This window comes from Physella acuta, unplaced genomic scaffold (assembly GCF_028476545.2).
Source record: "Physella acuta isolate Inbredline_101_S28 unplaced genomic scaffold, ASM2847654v3 ptg000124l, whole genome shotgun sequence".
Classification (NCBI taxonomy): Eukaryota; Metazoa; Mollusca; class Gastropoda; family Physidae; genus Physella; species Physella acuta.
The window spans coordinates 434,460-458,942 of NW_026731643.1; the positions used below are offsets into that span (position 1 = coordinate 434,460).

A 24,483-nucleotide genomic window follows, 5' to 3' on the forward strand; every position below is an offset into this window, starting at 1 on the left:
ATGCCAATAATCAGAGGCGCAGCTAGGGGGGGAGCGGTGGGGGGGGCGGCCGCCCCGGGTGCCGACCCTAGGGGGGCGCCAAAAGGGGTGAATTTTTTTTTAAAAGCTGGTTTTATGCTGCAGTTTTGAATTATAAACAGTTTAAGTTAAGAAATGTAATGGCTAAGAGCCTTTACCTACTGATTTAACTGTTTTCTACCTTGATTATTAACTGTAAAACATATACTCTTAAGAAGCAGTGACCGGCAAAACCGCTTTCCAGCTTTTCATAGATTGTGTGTTTGCGGGGGGTGGGGAGCGCTTTTTTGAGACTAAAATCGGAAGAATTTACACTAGATTAATGGATCAATCAGCGCTACCACTTATCACAACAATCAATTGTATTAAAATGTATTGTACGATTGTTTAACCGCAAAATACGTTAGTGACTTATCAAGATGTTGAAGGGGGGGGGGGCGCTTTTAGGCTTACTAAATTTGCCAAATTACACTGGATTTTGAGTAAACAACCTTTAGCACTTCTTTAAGAAACTAATTGTGCTAAAGTGCATTGTACGATTGTGTAACATTTTTTTTAAAAGTTAGAAAGTTGGTTGCATTAAAACCCGCTCTACAAACTTTGTCCAATATGGTTAGGAGATGTGCGGGGGGCGCTTTTTTCGCGAACAAAAATCGCAAAGTATTTGTACTGGATCGGTAAGTAGATAACTCTTTTCAAACTTAGAAAAGAAACCAATTTTATTAACGCGTCATGTACAATTTCACTAGCCAGTGTTATTAAGTAATGACGCGACGTTAGAGATCAGATACGTTTACTTGAATGCATTACATCTTGCCTGGATCACTGTATTAATGAGGACTAAACATCACGGATTCTTGAATCGCTATCCGATCAGTAAAATATCATACGTTCGGAGCGGGTGGTAGGAAGACGATATTCTTGCCGAAATTTTAAGAGATAAAAACATAAGTATATTGTTTGAATAGATGTTTGTTTGTTTGTTTTTCCAATCAAATCTTGCGATCGAAATTTCGGGCACTTCCCAGTTAGCTAGCGCGCTGAAATTTTCAGGGAAGCTTTGTTTCGGATGACAATAGAATATTCAACTGTTATTATAACTAAATTGATCCATGGAAACATTTTATTGATCATTTTAGACCGCTATATAATTGTACAAAAAAACGTGGGGAAGAAGGGACATAACCCAGTAACTGTAATTTGATGAAAACAAGGTTCGGTACTCTCCCTCTTTTTGCTTACTGAGTAGTTGTCACGCGGTGTATGTCTACAAACAACCAGAACGTAACAACTGGTGGCCAGTATGGGGGAGACGATATGGTCGAGTGGTTGGGCATACGATTGCTAACCCACTCGACACGGGTTCAAATCTATGTGTTCTAGTCAGTAACGTATTCACACAACGTGTTTTTTACGAGTTGTCTTTTCCCACGTTTTCTTTAACTTGCTTTCGTCTCTGTCTTTCCAATCAAATCTTGTGATCGAAATTTCTGGCACTTCCCAGTTAGCTAGCGCTCTGAAATTTTCAGGGAAGATTTGTTTTGGATGACAATAGAATATTAAATTGATATTATTACTAAATTGATCCATGGAAACATTTTATTGAGCATTTTAGAGCGCTATATAATTGTAGTAAAAACGTGTGGAAAAAGGGACATAACCCAGTAACTGTAATTTGATGAAAACAAGGTTCGGTACTCTCCCTCTTTGCTTACTGAGTAGTGTTCACGCGGTGTTTGTGTACAAACAACCGTAACAACTGGTGGCCAGTATGGTGGAGACGATATGGTCGAGTGGTTGGGCACACGATTGCTAATCCACTCGACACGGGTTCAAGGCACGTGTTTTTTACGATTTGTCTTCGTTTACCCAAAAAAAAGTGAATGCGAAAAGATAAAATCGATAGCAAGATTTTAATGCAAACAAACAGACAAAGACTAAAAAGTAGAAAATAATTATCATTAAAAAAGTTAAAAAAAAACCCACGTTTTCTGATTGAACTAAAAAGTAGAAAATAAATGCTATACATCACAATAATGCAAGCGATCACTCTACTATAAGCGATGAAAAACGTGGGGCTCCGTGATTTTCTTACAGTTTCTAATACTGTTGACTCTCTACAAGCTCCCTAAAAAAAGTCAATAGTATTATCTAATCAATAGTAATATAACTTTTACTTCGGCGCCCCACGTTTTTCATCGCTTATAGTAGAGTGATCGCTTGCATTATTGTGATGTATAGCATTTTTTTTCTACTTTTTAGTTCAATCAGAAAACGTGGGTTTTTTTAAACTTTTTTAATGATAATTATTATTGCTTGTTTCATTACAAGTCCTATTACTGCAATTTTCATATAGTTAAGGCCACTAGACCTACTAAACGATGTAAGCAACACGACAACAGGTGATGCTTTATCACTTTGTTCAACCTAACTGACAATTTAAAACTATAATACACTATTATCAAAATTGTTCTAAAGACATATCCAAACTTAGACCAAATAAGCTTGCATCTTATACAAACTACACTCTAAAGCTGTGTTTCTTAACCTTTTGGAGGTACCGAACCCTACCAGTTTCATATGCGCCTTCACTGAATTCTTCTTAATAGTTTTATCGTCCATATTGAAAAAATCTTATCTGGAATCATATATACATATATATATAAGGGGGGCGCCAAATTGAAAGTTCGCCCCAGGCGCCGGGAAGGGTCGCTACGCCTCTGCCAATAATGAACAGTAATTTGTGTTAGCACATGTGCTAGTATTTCGCCGTCATTGTTTCAATCTCCTGTAGAATTAATTTTCTGTCGATAATTTTTTTGCTCATTATTCTAAAGTGGTATGTTTTTTGTTTCCAACGCAAAAGTATTACTGCATTGATGGTTGTTAATACAATAATCCTTTATGTTCTTGCACCATAATACATCAAAATACGATTTTATTCGGATTATTTGAAAATCTGTATTTCATTAAATAAAGTTCATATTTAACGTTATATTTTAGAAATGCAGGGGTAAGCATAAAATTTGTTTTTAATAGTTTATTCGTGATTAATGTTTTACAAATACATATTCATTTAGCATTCCTATTTTTAAAAATGAACAAACAGTAACTTGTTTTATGATTAGTTTTTATGTAAATTGAAAATAAAAATACTGTATTAATTATGAAGCATTACCTCGAATGCATGCTTTAAGTTTTTTAATGTTCACGACATTTACATTTAACGTAGCTAATTTAATTTAAGTAACGTAAAGTGCATGTAAAGGTGAATGTGTTAGATGTTGTGTTAGAATCCATCTGATTCTGTCACCTGGGCATATGAAGGGATAGTGTAGTCAGCACCTTTATTTTCTTTAAAGTCAGCTAGATACACATTAAAGCTGCGTAGACTTAGAGACGGCCTAAGGACATGAGTCCGCAATTCGAACTCGAAACTGTTGGATTAATGTTGTGCGCTATGCTGTTCTACCACGCCGACCCAAACTCAGTAATATAAAGCGTCACTAATGACAATCTCTTTACTACAAAAACTCAATTTGTTTACATGTTTGAATATTTATTTGTTTTTTTTTTGTTTGTCTGATTGACTAGTGGAGAGAATCTGCTCTATGTGGAGAGCTGTAAAATAGTATGTAGGTAGAGAACAATTTTTGTTTTCAGACAGACTGTTAATCACACATTTATTTAAAGACGTTAATTAATTTATTGATTTATTCATAGGTAGATTAACCACATTAATTTTAAAAGTTTAAAACATTGACTTTACTTTGTGGGAATAGTGACGTCTCATGATTTGTTTACTTTTTAGTACAATGAATGGCGGCTTCAATCCAAGATTTAGTTTCCGATTCAGATGTTAAACGCGTTTTTAAACTAATTTTCTGTGGGCGATAACTTTAACAATACGTCCGTTTGTTATTTTTATTACTTTTCAACACTATTATCAATGTTTTAACACTTCTTTTTATTTTATTATACAATACATTTCTCTAGATCTACAGAAATATGTCTACATTCTTACGCCGCTTAGATGTAAAATATATAATTTATTAACTTCTCCAGAGTACGAGCCTAGATATCTAAAAGGCTAACACATTAGGTTACCATGCCGGTGGCATGGGTTCTTGACATGTCGGTGTTTCTTTTTTTCTTTTCTTTTTTTTGTTTTTAGTTGTGAATTATAATGTTGCCTTTGCAAATTGGAACTTAACGGGATACAGGGCAGGTGAAGTAGAGTTCACCTGTTTCTTTGTCCTCAGTCTATAGCGTGGATAGTGTAGTCAGAGCCATGCTCGGCCGGACTCTTTTTTTTTTTAAAGATAAAACATATTGTCCGAGACTTGGCGGAACACTGGGCAGGTGAAGTAGTGTTGGGTAGGTGTAAATTTCACCTGTGACGACAACATATGAAGAGATAGTGTGGTCAGACCCACGCTCAGCCAAAATTTGTGTTTTCACAGACAAAAACATGTCTCAGTTGGGAGGACACTGGGCAGGTGAAGTAGAGTTTACTTGTTTTTTATGACCTCAGCATATGAAAAGATTATGTTGTCAGACCCATGCTCAGACGAAGTCAGTGTTTTTAAAAGACAAAAACGTCTAAGGTTTGACGCCTTTTTTAATGTGTAGTCTGGTTATTTTGTGATGATAAGTGACAGAGGTGATGTCATTTATGGATAACCCCCGAAACCCACAGTAGTAACAGTTAGTCTAGTTTATATCTAATAATTCTATAAAGTCAGTATTCTAATCAATGTTTTAAATGGTGTAGACTATTTAGACAGCTCGTTTACATAATACTGCTTCAAGATTTTCAATGATTATATTTTGCGTAGTTTCATCTCAGCAGATTTAACAGTATCGGTATTCCAATAAATCCTTACGAGGCCTGTACCATTCCAGATTCCATTTAGATTGGACATAAAACAATTGCTATACCACCACCCACACTTGTATTTCTGAGAACAGCTTTCACTATCGCCGTCGTTATCATTGTCTATCGTGGAGAACTCCATACCATTGTGGTAGCTTAGATTGTCTGTAGCGTTACCTCTAAATGACGATAAGCTCATCTTGTACTTGGCCGCTTCGTTGTCAACTTTAAAATTACTGTACTCTGCGTATTGGTTTTTACTTTCATAGATTAAATCAACCCTCAACTCAGTGTAACCCTGAAATGTAAACAGTATGTAGATCGTAGACAGTTAATTAATAAGCATAGGCATAAAAATAAAGACATTTTTAATTAAGCTTAGTTTTAAGCACTACTCAACTAAACTCTTGTGTTTAATTTTTAACTAAACAATTTAGTCGCATAATAATTGCACTATTTTGGTACAAATGTTAATAGCATTTTTTTTAAGTTTATTTATGGTTTCTCGTTTGTTCGAATAAGCAACTATTGTATTTTGCAGCATTAGATTTCCATAGATATATTTTATTATAGAAAGTGTGCGATACTATTTTACTACATTTTAAGATATCGTTTCAATTTGAAACACATCATTTTCAGAAATTTAGCCTATGCCCAAATGTGATTAACTAAAAATCTTAATTTATTGATACAGTAATCAAAAGAGTTTTTGTAGTTATAGAAAGAAAAATACAAGTGTAGGAAACATGCTACAGCCATTAATAAACATTCCCGTGTTGATTTATTTTGAAATCACACCATACCGTATGATATGCAATTGTAAAAAAAAAACATTCTTTAATACATTTTTAACAACTAAAAACCACGCTTAACTAACATACTTTAAATTTTATTTTAAAAATTAAGTTTTGCGAAGCAGTATAAGAGACAAAGTATAACTCACTATAAAAGTAAGATAGGAGATCCAGTCATTCCCAAGCCAAAAATCTCCTGCCGTTGATCCAAACCCATGTTTGTAGTCGTCCCATCCTCTGGTAAAGTTAACATCGCCCACAACACGACGCTGGTGAGGAAGTATTGAAAATACATTTAAAATGTGTGCGTATTTTTTTAAAACTATAATTAATTTACTTTGTTTTGGTAGAGTTTAGGATCAATTATTATTAAGACGCAGCCATCACCACCTTGCATAAATCGGTGAAAATTAATGATTATTTACAAAAACAAGTAAACACCATTAGTTTACAACTGTTTATTGTTACGTTTTATCCATAATAATCTTAAATTGTCTTAACAATACCTGAATTAAGATCCATCCGCCATAGTCAGTTTTAGTGTCACACAAAGTCAATTTTGATACGTCCAATTGCACAATCTGACGGCTTGGCCATTGTGAATTGAAATTTTTTGTGCACTGAAATGAGATTAAAACAAAATACATGTTCAGTTAGTTTTCATTTACAATTTTTTTTAAGAACGGCATAAATCACCGATATAATTATGTCGATTTATGTCCTTAATCTTGCATAAGAGAAACTAAACAGCTGATTCACAAAATATTTGACATATATATAACACGATTTTCACACATAGTCTACCTGTTCTATTGCCCATACTGAAGATTGATTTTTTTCTTCCACTGTATCCTTTGGGGTAATACATACGTTTTTGGTTTTATTAAGTTCAGTTAAAGTTTTGTTTAATTCCTCTTCCACCCTACTTAATCGTTCATTGATAAAGTTCATTTGGACTCTAAAATCTTGTGTCAACTTGTTTAAAGATGATTGGATGATGTCCATTCCATTAGAAGATTCATTTTGTTTATAATTATCTGTGATTCCTTTGTTGACTGGAAGGCTGTTAATGTCATTTCTATGTTCATCGCTACTTGAATGTGACATCTGTAATGACATTGACATGTCAGCTCCTTTAAGTTTATCCAGATCTTCAAAAGTTTTTAGAAAACCTGCCATAGTGTCCACAGTTTTAACATAGTTTAGAGTTTTAGCTTTTAAACTCATCATCAAATCTGATTTCCGCATGTTTTCTTTTCGGTATGGTGCAGTCTTTTCTTCTGTGAACCCAATCTCTCCTGTCTTATACGTGAAATATATTTCACATTTCAATATCTTTTCATGGCAAGCGGAATCATTGGACAAAAACAACTGCAGTTCCTCGCCATGGTGGGATATATTCCCGTCCACAAAAACCCCAGGCACTTTGTAATCTCGAGCCTTTGAATCTGATCCTGAAACAGACGCCAACATTATCTTGTCCCCTGGTTCGTTGATCACATAGACTGACATGTTGACCAGAGCTGATATCTGAGTGTCTTCTCTTATGTTTTCTGTACACTGGAGTTGTGCACAAAACAATTCCCTGCCCTGGTAAAATAATTCTCTCTTCATGTCTATTTTTAAACCTACAAATTGTAAAAAAGACAAAACATTTACTGTTTCATTTTGCAATTGTTTTATGATTTAACTTTTTCAAAAACTAATTGAAATTTTTGTGATTTAGAACTTATTTTTAGAAAAAGTAAAATAAAGAGTGATACTTAAAACAGAGTGTCTTTAATTAAATATATTTCATAATACATATATTTAACAGAATGTGATGTTTATCGATTAATAAAAATATGGATGTATAATGGAGTTTAATGAACACTTGACAGCTATAATTAACAAATTTATGAAGTATTAATTAATAAGAATACTTGAATTCTCGAAAAATTTGTAAAATTAATTTTCGAAGAATTTACCTACCATAGCACACAAAGAAACATATGGTCAACAGAGTGTACAACACTGTTGAAGACATTTTCATGTAGACTTAGAAAATCTTCGGTGTCCAACGTTGTCAACCGCTGTCTACTTTCTATATTATATACTAAATATCTAAAGTGGTCACGTGGTTAAAATATGACCTCCAGATTGGACGATTTTAAGACAGATTAAATAGTATATGAGTATTATACAACAATGTACTAAAAATAAACTTGTTGTTTTGCAACAGTGGTGCGTGTAATGTTTCAGAAGAGCTTGTAAGTGTCAACATGTCGAGACATTCCCGGACAAGTTGAGTAAGTGTTTGTACACTGATATTTTGTGTCACAGAGCTGTTCATACAAGAAGCTGACTGTTAAGTTTTTCAAGATGTAGCACACAATTGTCGAGTGGAAACATTTACAGTGAAAGGATGCAGCTGGCGATATCTGAAGTGACTTGATTGTATAAGTAGCTTGGATTTTTATAAAGAACAGAATGGTACGCTAAGTTAGATGTTATTTCTTTTTAATTGTGATGCGCTAATAAATAGAATACATGATAATAATAAAGTTACAGCTATTTAATTCAAAAAATATTTTTTTCTTATTTTATGCTGCTCAAATTATTTTCATGAGTTACTGAATCCCCCCCCCCCCCCCCCCCCCCCGTCACCAAAAAATACCCCAGAGTTAACAGATGTTTTCAAAGTCATTATTATTTAAATAAGTAATGAAGTAATAATTATTTAAATCTCCCTTCAAAACAATAAAACCGGTATCTGCTCGGCTGTATCATTGTGTCTTAGTGGCTTCACAAAGTTGAATATTCAATTTTTATTACTGTTTATTTTAAAAATTATCATATTATTTTTGTTTTTATTATTTTTAAATATCTAATCATTAAACATTCCAATATATAAGCTTATTTAATTATAAATGGAACTGAACTTTTTTAAAAATCAATAGTCAATTTGGCCTACAATGTTCATCTATATATATAAAGCAAAGTGGTCTAGTGCCCGATAGGGCACTTCCCGGCGCCGCAGGCGCGTCAAATTTGGCACGATGGTGCCTTGGGGCGATAGAACACGAGGACCGGTGACGGTTTGCCGAAAAGTCCACGGACAGGGGGTCAAAACTGACCTCGACTGACCGGCGCCTAATATGGGCTATATTACGAAAAACAATTTCATCCGACGACCCCTCTTGAAATTGTGTGAGGTGGTAGAAGAACACCTTGGGGTGTCATAAAAAACTCGGCATATCTGGGAAAACTTCGTAAAGGGGTCAAAACTGACCAGTTGTATTTCCCTATATAATCTTTGTATTTTATGGGAAAAACAGGTGGTCATTTCAACGCGGATTTTAGGGTACTTAAACTCAGTATATCTGGCTAATGTTTTGCATACTCTTAGGTAAATGGCTTGACCTTTAGGGGTAACTGTCGGTTTGACTCAAAGCCCTCGTCGAGGGCTACAAAGTGACCACGAGTGAAATTCTCTTTATATGAGCTCTATTGTGAAAAACATTTTCCTTCGACGACCCCCCCTTAAAATTTTGTGAGGTGGTAGGAGAACGCCTTGGGGTGTCAGAAAAAAATCGCCATGTCCGGGAAAAATCGGGAAATGGGTCAAAACTGACCAGTCGTATTTCCCTATATAATCTTTGTATTTTATAACAAAAACAGGGAAAGTTTAACACAATTTTTAGGTTACTTAACGTCTGTACATCATGCTAAGTTTTTGCATATATAGATGACTAGGCCGTCTGGAAAAACTGTTGGTCAGACTCAAAGCCCTCGACGAGGGCTAAAAGATGATCGTGAGTGAAATTCTCCTTATATGAGATATATATATATATAAATAAATTGACGAACGATCCCCTTAATATTATGTGACGTCGTAGACCGACCCTGGATGGTAACAAAAAAAACTTTATTCCCGTCGGAAACAGCCATTATAGTCGTTAAATATGTTCATATACCGTAATTTCTTATATAAGCATAGCAACTGTTTGTTTAAAAAAAAGTAAACAAAGACATACGTCATACGTTCAGTTTTCACTATTTTAAACTGTTTTCACTGTTTTAGTACAAAATTAAGTTGTTAATTTATGTTCGTATCCTAATTAAATAAATTAATTAATTTCAAAAGGCAATGTAATATAAATTATGAGATATACTGTTCATGGAAACTGTGTAGTTATAATTCCATTTTAGTTATACATAGTGTACTTTCCAATATTTTGTCTGAGAACGGAATTTAAACCACAAACATTTTTTCTAAAGTAAGCATTACTGTTTAAATGTAAGCACTCCACACCTACTCCATCGCTAAATGATCTAGGTCTATCTATATACTACTAAAAGTCAAGTTTGTTTACATGTTTGAATATTTATTTTTTTTGTTTTTTTTTGTTTGTTTTTTTGTTTGGCTGATCGAGTATTGTACATGGTTCTATTCATCGTGGAGAGCTGTAAAATAGTATGTAGGTAGAGAACAATTTTTGTTTTAAGACAGACTGTTAATCACAAATTTATTTAAAGACGTTAATTAATTTATTGATTTATGCATAGGTAGATTAACCACATTTTTTTTTAAATGTTAATACATTGACTAAACTTTGTGGGAATAGTGACGTCCCTTGATGTGTTTACTTTTTGGTACAATAAAAATGGCGGACTCCATCATAGACTTTGTGGCCCATTCAAAAGTTTAACGTGTTACAAAGCTAATTTTCTGCCGGCTATAACTTAAACAATATGCCCGTTTGCTGTATTTATTACGTTCCAACACTTATATCAATTTTCAACTCTCTTTTTTCATTTATTTTTACAATAAATATCTCTAGATCTAAAGATCAGCTGTCGAAGGAAAGTTATGAATCTAGCCTAGACCTAGATCTAGAAATCTAGATTCTAGATCTAGAAATCTAGATCTAGCCTAGATCTAGATCTTGGTCACTAGACTCAATGTAAATTCTAGATCTAGACTTAATGTAAATTCTACATCTACAATCTATTTCAGGCCTTAATTATTTGATATAAATCTTTGTTTAGCTTCAATGATCATCTAATTCTAGAATACATGGGATTTTTTTTTTATCTAGGTTCTAGATCTATATATAGTAGGATTACTCTCTAACTTGGAGGCGTGGTCGGCTGCTAACAACAATATGGCGTCCGGACCGGACGCATGACTTCCTACCATTTTTAGGCCATGTTTACCACAAGCAAAATGGCGGGTGTTCACATTATTTAAACATGGTATAGGTGGCCAGGGCTAGATATGCCAGAAAAGCATTTTAAAATTTGCTTTGGAGAATGAAGGCTAAATTTTAAAGTCAGTGTCATTAAAATTAATAGAACTTTTTTTTTTACAACGTTTTCAATTATATTTTAAGCCCTATATGTGAATGATTAGGGTGGCTATCAGGACCTCGCGGGGCACAGGGCAGGTGAAGTAGGGTTCACCTGTTTCTATGTTCTCAGCATATGAAGGGATAGTGTGGTCAGTTAGCAAAGAGTAGAACATAATCTCAAACCAGAGAGTGCACACAGTAATATGACGTCATTGATTCTCGCGTATTCCACATTTTCAGTGCTATGTGTTACTGCTATGTGTTATTGAATTGCTTTATTTGTTTAAACGGCCAATGTGAAAAAAGGCCTTTGTGCCTACAATTGTAACCGTTGTTTGAATAAATTTGAAATTTGAAATTTAGAGCCATGCTCGGCCGGAATAGTTTTTTTTAAAATTCAAACATGTCTGAGACTTGGCGGGACACTTGGCAGGTGAAGTAGAGTTTAGTAGAGTTTTTAAAATATAAAAACATCTTTTTGAATGTGGGGTCTGGTTTTTTGTGACGATAAGTGACAGTCGTGATGTTTTTTTTTATGGATGACCCCCGAAACCCACAGTTATCCAACGGTTGACGGGTAGTCTAGTTAAGCAAAGTGGTCTAGTGCCCGATAGGGCACTTCCCGGCGCCGCAGGCGCGTCAAATTTGGCACGATGGTGCCTTGGGGCGATAGAACACGAGGACCGGTGACGGTTTGCCGAAAAGTCCACGGACAGGGGGTCAAAACTGACCTCGACTGACCGGCGCCTAATATGGGCTATATTACGAAAAACAATTTCATCCGACGACCCCTCTTGAAATTGTGTGAGGTGGTAGAAGAACACCTTGGGGTGTCATAAAAAACTCGGCATATCTGGGAAAACTTCGTAAAGGGGTCAAAACTGACCAGTTGTATTTCCCTATATAATCTTTGTATTTTATGGGAAAAACAGGTGGTCATTTCAACGCGGATTTTAGGGTACTTAAACTCAGTATATCTGGCTAATGTTTTGCATACTCTTAGGTAAATGGCTTGACCTTTAGGGGTAACTGTCGGTTTGACTCAAAGCCCTCGTCGAGGGCTACAAAGTGACCACGAGTGAAATTCTCTTTATATGAGCTCTATTGTGAAAAACATTTTCCTTCGACGACCCCCCCTTAAAATTTTGTGAGGTGGTAGGAGAACGCCTTGGGGTGTCAGAAAAAAATCGCCATGTCCGGGAAAAATCGGGAAATGGGTCAAAACTGACCAGTCGTATTTCCCTATATAATCTTTGTATTTTATAACAAAAACAGGGAAAGTTTAACACAATTTTTAGGTTACTTAACGTCTGTACATCATGCTAAGTTTTTGCATATATAGATGACTAGGCCGTCTGGAAAAACTGTTGGTCAGACTCAAAGCCCTCGACGAGGGCTAAAAGATGATCGTGAGTGAAATTCTCCTTATATGAGATATATATATATATAAATAAATTGACGAACGATCCCCTTAATATTATGTGACGTCGTAGACCGACCCTGGATGGTAACAAAAAAAACTTTATTCCCGTCGGAAACAGCCATTATAGTCGTTAAATATGTTCATATACCGTAATTTCTTATATAAGCATAGCAACTGTTTGTTTAAAAAAAAGTAAACAAAGACATACGTCATACGTTCAGTTTTCACTATTTTAAACTGTTTTCACTGTTTTAGTACAAAATTAAGTTGTTAATTTATGTTCGTATCCTAATTAAATAAATAAATTAATTTCAAAAGGCAATGTAATATAAATTATGAGATATACTGTTCATGGAAACTGTGTAGTTATAATTCCATTTTAGTTATACATAGTGTACTTTCCAATATTTTGTCTGAGAACGGAATTTAAACCACAAACATTTTTTCTAAAGTAAGCATTACTGTTTAAATGTAAGCACTCCACACCTACTCCATCGCTAAATGATCTAGGTCTATCTATATACTACTAAAAGTCAAGTTTGTTTACATGTTTGAATATTTATTTTTTTGTTTTTTTTTGTTTGTTTTTTTGTTTGGCTGATCGAGTATTGTACATGGTTCTATTCATCGTGGAGAGCTGTAAAATAGTATGTAGGTAGAGAACAATTTTTGTTTTAAGACAGACTGTTAATCACAAATTTATTTAAAGACGTTAATTAATTTATTGATTTATGCATAGGTAGATTAACCACATTTTTTAAAAAATGTTAATACATTGACTAAACTTTGTGGGAATAGTGACGTCCCTTGATGTGTTTACTTTTTGGTACAATAAAAATGGTTGACTCCATCATAGACTTTGTGGCCCATTCAAAAGTTTAACGTGTTACAAAGCTAATTTTCTGCCGGCTATAACTTAAACAATATGTCCGTTTGCTGTATTTATTACGTTCCAACACTTATATCAATTTTCAACTCTCTTTTTTCATTTATTTTTACAATAAATATCTCTAGATCTAAAGATCAGCTGTCGAAGGAAAGTTATGAATCTAGCCTAGACCTAGATCTAGAAATCTAGATTCTAGATCTAGAAATCTAGATCTAGCCTAGATCTAGATCTTGGTCACTAGACTCAATGTAAATTCTAGATCTAGACTTAATGTAAATTCTACATCTACAATCTATTTCAGGCCTTAATTATTTGATATAAATCTTTGTTTAGCTTCAATGATCATCTAATTCTAGAATACATGGGATTTTTTTTTTTATCTAGGTTCTAGATCTATATATAGTAGGATTACTCTCTAACTTGGAGGCGTGGTCTGCTGCTAACAACAATATGGCGTCCGGACCGGACGCATGACTTCCTACCATTTTTAGGCCATGTTTACCACAAGCAAAATGGCGGGTGTTCACATTATTTAAACATGGTATAGGTGGCCAGGGCTAGATATGCCAGAAAAGCATTTTAAAATTTGCTTTGGAGAATGAAGGCTAAATTTTAAAGTCAGTGTCATTAAAATTAATAGAACTTTTTTTTTACAACGTTTTCAATTATATTTTAAGCCCTATATGTGAATGATTAGGGTGGCTATCAGGACCTCGCGGGGCACAGGGCAGGTGAAGTAGGGTTCACCTGTTTCTATGTTCTCAGCATATGAAGGGATAGTGTGGTCAGAGCCATGCTCGGCCGGAATAGTTTTTTTTTAAATTCAAACATGTCTGAGACTTGGCGGGACACTTGGCAGGTGAAGTAGAGTTTAGTAGAGTTTTTAAAATATAAAAACATCTTTTTGAATGTGGGGTCTGGTTTTTTGTGACGATAAGTGACAGTCGTGATGTTTTTTTTTTATGGATGACCCCCGAAACCCACAGTTATCCAACGGTTGACGGGTAGTCTAGTTAAGCAAAGTGGTCTAGTGCCCGATAGGGCACTTCCCGGCGCCGCAGGCGCGTCAAATTTGGCACGATGGTGCCTTGGGGCGATAGAACACGAGGACCGGTGACGGTTTGCCGAAAAGTCCACGGACAGGGGGTCAAAACTGACCTCGACTGACCGGCGCCTAATATGGGCTATATTACGAAAAACAATTTCATCCGACGACCCCTCTTGAAATTGTGTGAGGTGGTAGAAGAACACCTTGGGGTGTCATAAAAAACTCGGCATATCTGGGAAAACTTCGTAAAGGGGTCAAAACTGACCAGTTGTATTTCCCTATATAATCTTTGTATTTTATGGGAAAAACAGGTGGTCATTTCAACGCGGATTTTAGGGTACTTAAACTCAGTATATCTGGCTAATGTTTTGCATACTCTTAGGTAAATGGCTTGACCTTTAGGGGTAACTGTCGGTTTGACTCAAAGCCCTCGTCGAGGGCTACAAAGTGACCACGAGTGAAATTCTCTTTATATGAGCTCTATTGTGAAAAACATTTTCCTTCGACGACCCCCCCTTAAAATTTTGTGAGGTGGTAGGAGAACGCCTTGGGGTGTCAGAAAAAAATCGCCATGTCCGGGAAAAATCGGGAAATGGGTCAAAACTGACCAGTCGTATTTCCCTATATAATCTTTGTATTTTATAACAAAAACAGGGAAAGTTTAACACAATTTTTAGGTTACTTAACGTCTGTACATCATGCTAAGTTTTTGCATATATAGATGACTAGGCCGTCTGGAAAAACTGTTGGTCAGACTCAAAGCCCTCGACGAGGGCTAAAAGATGATCGTGAGTGAAATTCTCCTTATATGAGATATATATATATATAAATAAATTGACGAACGATCCCCTTAATATTATGTGACGTCGTAGACCGACCCTGGATGGTAACAAAAAAAACTTTATTCCCGTCGGAAACAGCCATTATAGTCGTTAAATATGTTCATATACCGTAATTTCTTATATAAGCATAGCAACTGTTTGTTTAAAAAAAAGTAAACAAAGACATACGTCATACGTTCAGTTTTCACTATTTTAAACTGTTTTCACTGTTTTAGTACAAAATTAAGTTGTTAATTTATGTTCGTATCCTAATTAAATAAATAAATTAATTTCAAAAGGCAATGTAATATAAATTATGAGATATACTGTTCATGGAAACTGTGTAGTTATAATTCCATTTTAGTTATACATAGTGTACTTTCCAATATTTTGTCTGAGAACGGAATTTAAACCACAAACATTTTTTCTAAAGTAAGCATTACTGTTTAAATGTAAGCACTCCACACCTACTCCATCGCTAAATGATCTAGGTCTATCTATATACTACTAAAAGTCAAGTTTGTTTACATGTTTGAATATTTATTTTTTTGTTTTTTTTTGTTTGTTTTTTTGTTTGGCTGATCGAGTATTGTACATGGTTCTATTCATCGTGGAGAGCTGTAAAATAGTATGTAGGTAGAGAACAATTTTTGTTTTAAGACAGACTGTTAATCACAAATTTATTTAAAGACGTTAATTAATTTATTGATTTATGCATAGGTAGATTAACCACATTTTTTTAAAAATGTTAATACATTGACTAAACTTTGTGGGAATAGTGACGTCCCTTGATGTGTTTACTTTTTGGTACAATAAAAATGGCGGACTCCATCATAGACTTTGTGGCCCATTCAAAAGTTTAACGTGTTACAAAGCTAATTTTCTGCCGGCTATAACTTAAACAATATGTCCGTTTGCTGTATTTATTACGTTCCAACACTTATATCAATTTTCAACTCTCTTTTTTCATTTATTTTTACAATAAATATCTCTAGATCTAAAGATCAGCTGTCGAAGGAAAGTTATGAATCTAGCCTAGACCTAGATCTAGAAATCTAGATTCTAGATCTAGAAATCTAGATCTAGCCTAGATCTAGATCTTGGTCACTAGACTCAATGTAAATTCTAGATCTAGACTTAATGTAAATTCTACATCTACAATCTATTTCAGGCCTTAATTATTTGATATAAATCTTTGTTTAGCTTCAATGATCATCTAATTCTAGAATACATGGGATTTTTTTTTATCTAGGTTCTAGATCTATATATAGTAGGATTACTCTCTAACTTAGAGATAGGTCTGCTGCTAACAACAATATGGCGTCCGGACCGGACGCATGACTTCCTACCATTTTTAGGCCATGTTTACCACAAACAAAATGGCGGGTGTTCACATTATTTAAACATGGTATAGGTGGCCAGGGCTAGATATGCCAGAAAAGCATTTTAAAATTTGCTTTGGAGAATGAAGGCTAAATTTTAAAGTCAGTATCATTAAAATTAATAGAACTTTTTTTTTTACAACGTTTTCAATTATATTTTAAGCCCTATATGTGAATGATTAGGGTGGCTATCAGGACCTCGCGGGGCACAGGGCAGGTGAAGTAGGGTTCACCTGTTTCTATGTTCTCAGCATATGAAGGGATAGTGTGGTCAGAGCCATGCTCGGCCGGAATAGTTTTTTTTTAAAATTCAAACATGTCTGAGACTTGGCGGGACACTTGGCAGGTGAAGTAGAGTTTAGTAGAGTTTTTAAAATATAAAAACATCTTTTTGAATGTGGGGTCTGGTTTTTTGTGACGATAAGTGACAGTCGTGATGTTTTTTTTTTATGGATGACCCCCGAAACCCACAGTTATCCAACGGTTGACGGGTAGTCTAGTTAAGTATTAAAATTCTCAAATGTTTTTTAAAAACCTAAGCCTCCTAAGCGAAGCTAGGCAGTATGCCTAGTTATTAAATATGTGATAATATTATATTTATAAATCAGGAAAAATTACCATTTTTAACATAGAAGTACTTAAGCTGTCTGGACCCGAAAAACAGTGATCAGATTTTATAAATTAATAATTTTAATCATGGAATTGTAAGCACAAATAAACACATTCAGACGTGCTTATTATATATATTGTCAATCATACTTTTTTTCTTCCTAATCTATACATATAATTCTCGTCTTAGTGGGACCATGCGATACACCACGTAAGCACGCCGACCCACCCCCTCACTCGCTTTCTCTGCATATTGCTACCACCTATCCCCCACCATTCTGGTGAGCTGTGGTTCACGACAAATGTTTACAATTGCAGAGCCGGGTCGAATTAGTGCTAATGTAGTTTTTAAACCATTGGAAATTAAGGGGAGGTAATAACAAGTTCTGCTTGATCTTTTCAATGTCGTCTGTAAACTGTCGTCACGGATGGCTGCTTTCACGGAGTTCGGGGGAGGGGGGTGGAGGAGGGATCGTGAGAATAAACGTCCTTCCTGAGCTACTGATAGTGTTTTAAAACAAAATATTTTCAGTCGCAGCATTGGTAGTGTGGAATTCACTAATTATGAATTAATGAACAGTAGAAAATAAAACAACTAAATAGCTGCGCATATTTACGACGCGGGGCAGCTCGTTAATTGTAAAGTTAGACGAGATTTTCCCAACACATATAAATATTACATATAAACTTATTATGCATTTTATTAGCCTTTGACTCCAATTACAGACTGATTTTCATTCTGTATTTTCTCTCTGAGGTGTAGTGGCTCTCCCCAGTTATCGAGCCTCATCAGCCTGAGGGTCGAACACGTGACTTTTCGGTTGAGCAACAAAGATCTTTACCTACCCGACCACGCCGACCCCCTTTATAAACAATTCTACCGCTGCCATTGGATTAACGTCTTCCAATAATTACAATATACTTTTCAGAATATAGTTTACACTGTTACACTTTTTTATTTAGTTCGATTGCTGGAAATGTATTCTATAATAAATGTTACGTCTATTTGTGGGTTTGTTGCAAAACTTGCAACTCAATTATGGGTTCATCCATATACGAGGTCATGTTTTTTACCTCCCCCTCACATACGTCACACATCTTCACAAAAAGCCAGAACCCCCCCCCCCTTAAATGACGTCACATGTCAGCCAACAACCCCTTCCAAAACTGCAATTAAATTTTTCATAAAACATCGATATTTTTTTTAAAATCTTGTCTGAACTCTGTCAACATAGGGCTTTTTAATCAATTCCTATTACAATTTATTAAGTTTTCTGAAACGCGAAATAACGGCTAAAATTCGTTTTCCAACATTAGTTAGTTAGTCCTCTTTGCTCCTTATGGAGCATAGGGCCTCCACCATTTCCTTCCATTTCTTCCTATCCTCGGCTATTAATTTTGACATCTCCCAAGACATCCCTATTGGCTTCAGTTCTTCAAGAAGACTCCGCCTCCAGGTCTGTCTTGGGCGCCCTCTCTTCCGCTTTCCCTGGGGGTTCCACTCAAGCGCTTGGCGTGTAACATTTGTGTGAGCCTTTCGCAGTGTGTGACCCACCCAGCGCCACTTCCTCCTTCTTATTTGCACACATATAGGCTCCTGCCTAGCTTTCCTCCATAGTTCCAAATTCGGCACTTTGTCCTGCCATCTCAGTTTCAGTATCTGTCTAAGGCATCTATTCATGAAGGTCTGTATCTTTGCTGTGCTTGCCTTGGAGACTCTCCATGTCTCTGCTCCATACAGCAGAACTGCCTTGACATTAGAGTTAAATATCCTAATTTTTGTGGTAATGGAGATGGCCGAACTTTTCCATATGGGTCGCAGGACTGTGAAAGCGCAGCGGGCTTTATTAACTCTAGCGCGTATGTCCTCCTCTGTGCCTCCCGTTTTGCTGATCTTGCTGCCAAGGTAGACAAACTCTTGCACATCATTTACCTGTCTTCCGTCTATTGACACTGGAGCCTCCTTTTTATTGTTAATTCTCATCATTTCCGTCTTTACTTTGTTGATCTTCAGACCTACGCGCTGCGAGATGGCTCCTAATGCATCAACTTTTTCTTGCATGTCCTGTAGCCTGTGTTTTCCAACATTGCTTTTTTATAAATCATGAGTGCGACGTCACACATCTGAACATCCCCTCCCTCACCGTCACAAAAATACCGACCCCCCTTCCCCCTACGAGGGTGACGTCATTTATCGACGACCGCTTCGACCCACTTCTAATGCAGCGAATCCGTTAAATCTGCTCAGATACGTTCGATGACAATACAGGTCTATTTATTTTTTTAATTTAATTAGATGTTTAATTATTATTATTATTGGCTAATAATTTAGGAACCCTCGAAATAAAAAGATAGCTTGAATTGGTGTAATTGTTGCAAAAAAAAAATCTGAAAGGATGCTTGAATCATAATTGTTTTTGTTAGTTATGTTTTCACATCTCTTTTTTTTTAACATAAAAAATTAATTACTTGGCTTATTCCTTTTTTTGCACCAGAGGACCTAAGTGTTATAGATGTTAGGGCTATGTCTTTTTTTATTAAGCCTCTAGTTTTTCTTAATCAAGGTTTTACAGCTACTCTTCAAGCAACACTAACTGAAACGGGGAAAGACTCGGAATAAACTGAGGGGTTCGTTTGTCGGAGGTGTATTCTACAATGAATATTACATTTTGTATAATATCTATATCTCCGCAAGTATAAAATATTATATATAGGGGCCTATATATATATATATATATATATATATATATATATATATATATATATATATATATATATATATATATATATATGTGTGTGTGTGTGTTTATGACACATGATCTCATCGTAGCATAGCAACATTGTTTAAAGTGTTTCGGGATTTTTTAGGTATATAGCGTCATCTAACTCAATGATTTTAATAAAACACAGAGTATTTTTTAAAATATATATCCAAATAGCCTGTTAGAAATAATTGTTCCGGCTTTGTCAAAGTAACAGTTTTCAACAGTAATTAATACATGTAATTGTATAAACTTCTTTTAAGCACATCTGACAAACAACAAAACAACAGCCGATAGACAGGTATATTAAAGACTGCAAATAACGATGGATCAGGAACGCACTAAAAAAAGTTGATTTCAACATCGCGAGGCAAATGATGGACTGGAACTTCCAGGGGAAAATAAAAGTAGGTGTAGCTGCAGCTCTTTGTTCCTCATAGACTTAAGAAAATGAATTCAGTCAAGTTGAAGAAAATAAATCTAAATACTTATTCTTATAGGGCCCCAACAAAAAGGTAGTCGGCTCTTGTCTGCTAAGCGTTTCCAAGTCTAACTTGTCATTGTCTGTCTTATTTCCCATTACAGCGTCAAACTCCAGTCATTAATTAAATTTTAATCTAGTTTCATCTTAATTACATGACCCTTCTAGTATTTACTTCATCTATTTACTTCTGAGACGGCTTCATCTTCAATACCGATTGTAATACATTTATTGACATGACAACACTTTTAGTTTAAAGATTATTTTTTTAATGTATTAAAAATTAAATAAATCCATAATATTAAGAGTTATAGAAACCTAATAAATTTATTGAATACAACATTTTAATGCACCTAGCGTTAACTTAACTTACTGAAATATTCCTAAACAGTAACAGCAAATAGTAATTATTTAAATCATGCATAAAAAACAACGAAACATAACAGTACAACAATTTAAAATATTTCAAATATTCTAGCAAGTATTTAAGAAAAAATTGTACATAATATTGTCCACACTATTAGCACTGAACAAATTTCCTTTTCTGATTATGTGGAGCGTAATTTCATCTCAACAAACTTGGCATATCCATTCCAATAAATTCCTTCACCAAAAGAGACATTCCATACACCATTTAGATTTGTTTGGTAACAATGTTTTCTGTACCACCAGCCACCCTTGTATACCTGAGCACAGTTCTCAGTATAGGCATCGTTATCATTGTCTATCGTGGAGAACATCATCCCACTGTGGACACTTAAACTATCTGTAGTGTTTCCCCTAAATGATTATAAGCTCATCGTGTACTTGGCCGCTTCATTGTCAACTTTAAAATTGCTGTACTGTGCATATCGGATTTGATCTCCGATGATTAAATCAAACCTCAACTCAGTGTAGCCCTGAAATAAGTGTAGATTGTAGTTAGATAAGCGTTTAGTTATAACGTAAACCAATTAAGGGAGAACATCAACCCAGTCTTCAATATCACTTAAATCTTGTTTCATACCCTTATCCTCTCTACGGACATATTTCATTTATTATTTTAATGCACAGAGTAAACAACAAGACGTAATACTTTAGTAATAAAAATCATGGACTAACGTATGACCCTTTGAGAAGGCGTGGTCAAATGATACAGCAAACATATTTTTAAAATAGTTAAATGCTACTTCGCTTGGCCAAATGTACGTCAGGTTTAAAAGAGTATCTTGCTTTATATCGCATTTCTTTATAAGATGTGTTTTACGCCTACGACTTATTAACTATTATCATAATCGTAAATACTTTTTTTTATTTTGATAATACTATTGAGGTGTTGCAAATATATAATTAAAAAATACAAAATAGGCATTTAGACATACAAAGTGTAATCTGATTTCGACATTAATTAAGTATTATCACAGTCACGTGTATTTAGAACTATCATTCTCTTGATGATTAATTGTAAAAGGTTCGATTTTTTCGATTGTACAATTGTCGTAAATAAAGAATTTAAATGGAATGTAAAAAAATCGTAAAAATACAAGTAAATAATTATATATTCATCTCTTGAATCTGATCTTACTACATGCTTAATCCATTAGAAAGGTAAAGGGTTACTTTTATTTTGCCGAAATGTGTAAAGAAAAAAAAGAAACCTTCTTAATCCTTGAGATCTGTTGGTAGATGAATTAGAGTTCATATGTTTTTTAACATCAGCACATGTTATCTCTTTGCCTAGCCGCCTGTACTTTTCCCTAACATAAGCTAGGTTCTCAAACTAGGTGGGTGGACTCAGGGACAGTCTCATGAGTTGGCCCCTAACTTTCAAGTTACCAGTCTAGTGCTCAACCGCTTAAGCCAAGTGTCCCAAATATGTTCGTTTGTTTAATTGCTCTACAAGTTAATCATAGTTAAAGAATAAGAAAAACTGCATAAATTGTTTTCTTTCTAATTATAAATTTGAATACAGAAACGAATCATTAGATATAGATTTTAACTGACCATCGCAGTAAGCCAGGAGATCCAGTCATTCCCAAGCCAAAAATCTCCTGCCGTTGATCCAAACCCATGTTTGTAGTCGTCCCATCCTCTGGTGAAGTTTACATCGCCCACAACACGGCGCTAAAAGTATTTTTTAATTGAAATTATTTTAAACATGTGTTTAAAAAAATTGGAATTCGATAATTTATTGCGACAAACGGTCAAATAGTTGTCCAAGCAAATACATTCTAACTTCGTGTTATTTGAAATTTATTTGTAAATAATCTTTTTTATTAGTTTATGTGAGTATCATGTTATTTTTTTTAAATATACCTAAATGATTCTTATATTAAACACCTACTTTCTTAAAGTAATACCTGTATTACTACTGTATAATATACTACTATTTATGTTACTATAAAAAAAAAGCGTGGGTTCTTATTTTGTCTATTGGATACAATTACAAATATTGAGGAAGAAACCCGCGCTTTTCTTTATAGTAATTTAAATAGTAGTGTATTATTATATATTTAAAGAAAATCATTTATTTTCTATTTTTTATTACATAAAATCTTGTTATTAAACATTGTTTATGAATTTTTACGTTTTGGTATACGAAGTATAGAGGAAGTATTGTAATCATGCAAAAAATCAAAATCGAGATTTTCACGAATCTCGACTGTTAAAAAGTCTATGAGTTTGAAAAATATAGTTTTGCAATTTCGTTCGTATGTCTGTGGGTGTATGTATATATATATATATATATATATATGTGTGTGTGTGTGTGTGTATCTGTCAACACCATAATTTGAGTACCTTTACAGTTAGGTTGATAAAATTTAATATATAAGTATTGTAAAAAATGCGTAGTTCTGTATCAACTTCTCAGAGATTTCCGATGACCGAAAGTTTAACGTATTTTACTTTTAGTTTTTTCAAAAGCCTATAATTTTAGTACTGATTCAGATTGATTAATAAAATAAATTGCACAGATAAGTACAAGATCTAATTTTCTGCCTTCTGGCAAATTTTAAGTAATTTCTGTATACCGAAAGTAGTAATTTACGCTGTTTCCGATTTCTAAAAAAAAACGCATATAAATTTACCAAGTACTAATAATGTTTAGCTCTATTATACATATATTGTTTGCCGTTCAAGTTAATAAGGCATCCAATGAATTCATATTTAATGCCATATTGCATTGCTTTCAAGTTTTGACCCACTTGCCAACTTAAAAACGAATCCGTTTGTTAGAAATTGAAAAGTTTCACTCGCCCATTTCGTTCTATGACGACAAACTGACGACAGACGTACTGTCGATAGAGGAAGTAAGGTAAATTAAAGCTTGTAAAAATGTACCTATATGACTATTTGTGCATACTATAACCTCCTTTATTTTTATAGTAATACCTGTATTAAAATCCAGCCGCCACCGTCAGTTTCCGTGTCACAGAATGTTAACTTTGATTGGTTGAGTTGAACAAGCTGTCTACTTGTTAAGTTGAAGTTATGTGTTCTTTTACACTAAAAATAGAAAAATATTACAAGTTATTTAACTAAAGTTTTATAAACAAATTTTGAATTCAATGTTCTTTAACACGTAAATATAATGTAAATTAACTAGCAATTACGAGAAAACTTTAACTTGACTTAATAAGAAAGAAAATAAAGAAATACAGTTGTTGTCTATTATAATATTTCTAAATGCTAATTTTCCTTCGAAAATTTTAGTAACATGTCTTTATTATGAAAACATAATACCATTTCCTTTGTCCAGATTAGCAAGTTGGTGTTTTGTTCCTTTTCCGTATTTTGCTCTGTCATGTTTAAACGTTTATCTTTTAAATTATTGAATCTCTCATTTACAAACTGTAACTGTGCTGTCAGGTTGTTTAATCTTGTTTCAAAAATCTGTAGACCATTAGAAGATTCTATTTGTTTACGAGTGACATTTTGCTCTTTAACTGGGAAAATACTGTCATCGCTACTTGAATGTGACATCTGTAATGACATTGACATGTCAGCTCCCTTAAGTTTACTTGGATCTTCAAACGTTTTTAGGAAATCGGCCATAGTGTCCACCGT

The 24,483-nt window shown here is 34.4% G+C and overlaps 1 protein-coding gene across 1 annotated transcript; it reads right to left on the minus strand.

Moving 5' to 3' along the window:
* Positions 1–6,057: 6,057 nt before the first annotated feature.
* Positions 6,058–7,765, minus strand: LOC131934952 (uncharacterized). Its single transcript, XM_059291223.1, has 4 exons — positions 7,660–7,765; positions 6,493–7,316; positions 6,195–6,308; positions 6,058–6,078 (listed from the first exon to the last, which is right to left on the minus strand). The coding sequence occupies exons 1-4, from the start codon at positions 7,718–7,720 to the stop codon at positions 6,058–6,060; spliced, it is 1,020 nt and encodes a 339-aa protein (XP_059147206.1). The 5' UTR covers positions 7,721–7,765.
* Positions 7,766–24,483: the final 16,718 nt, after the last annotated feature.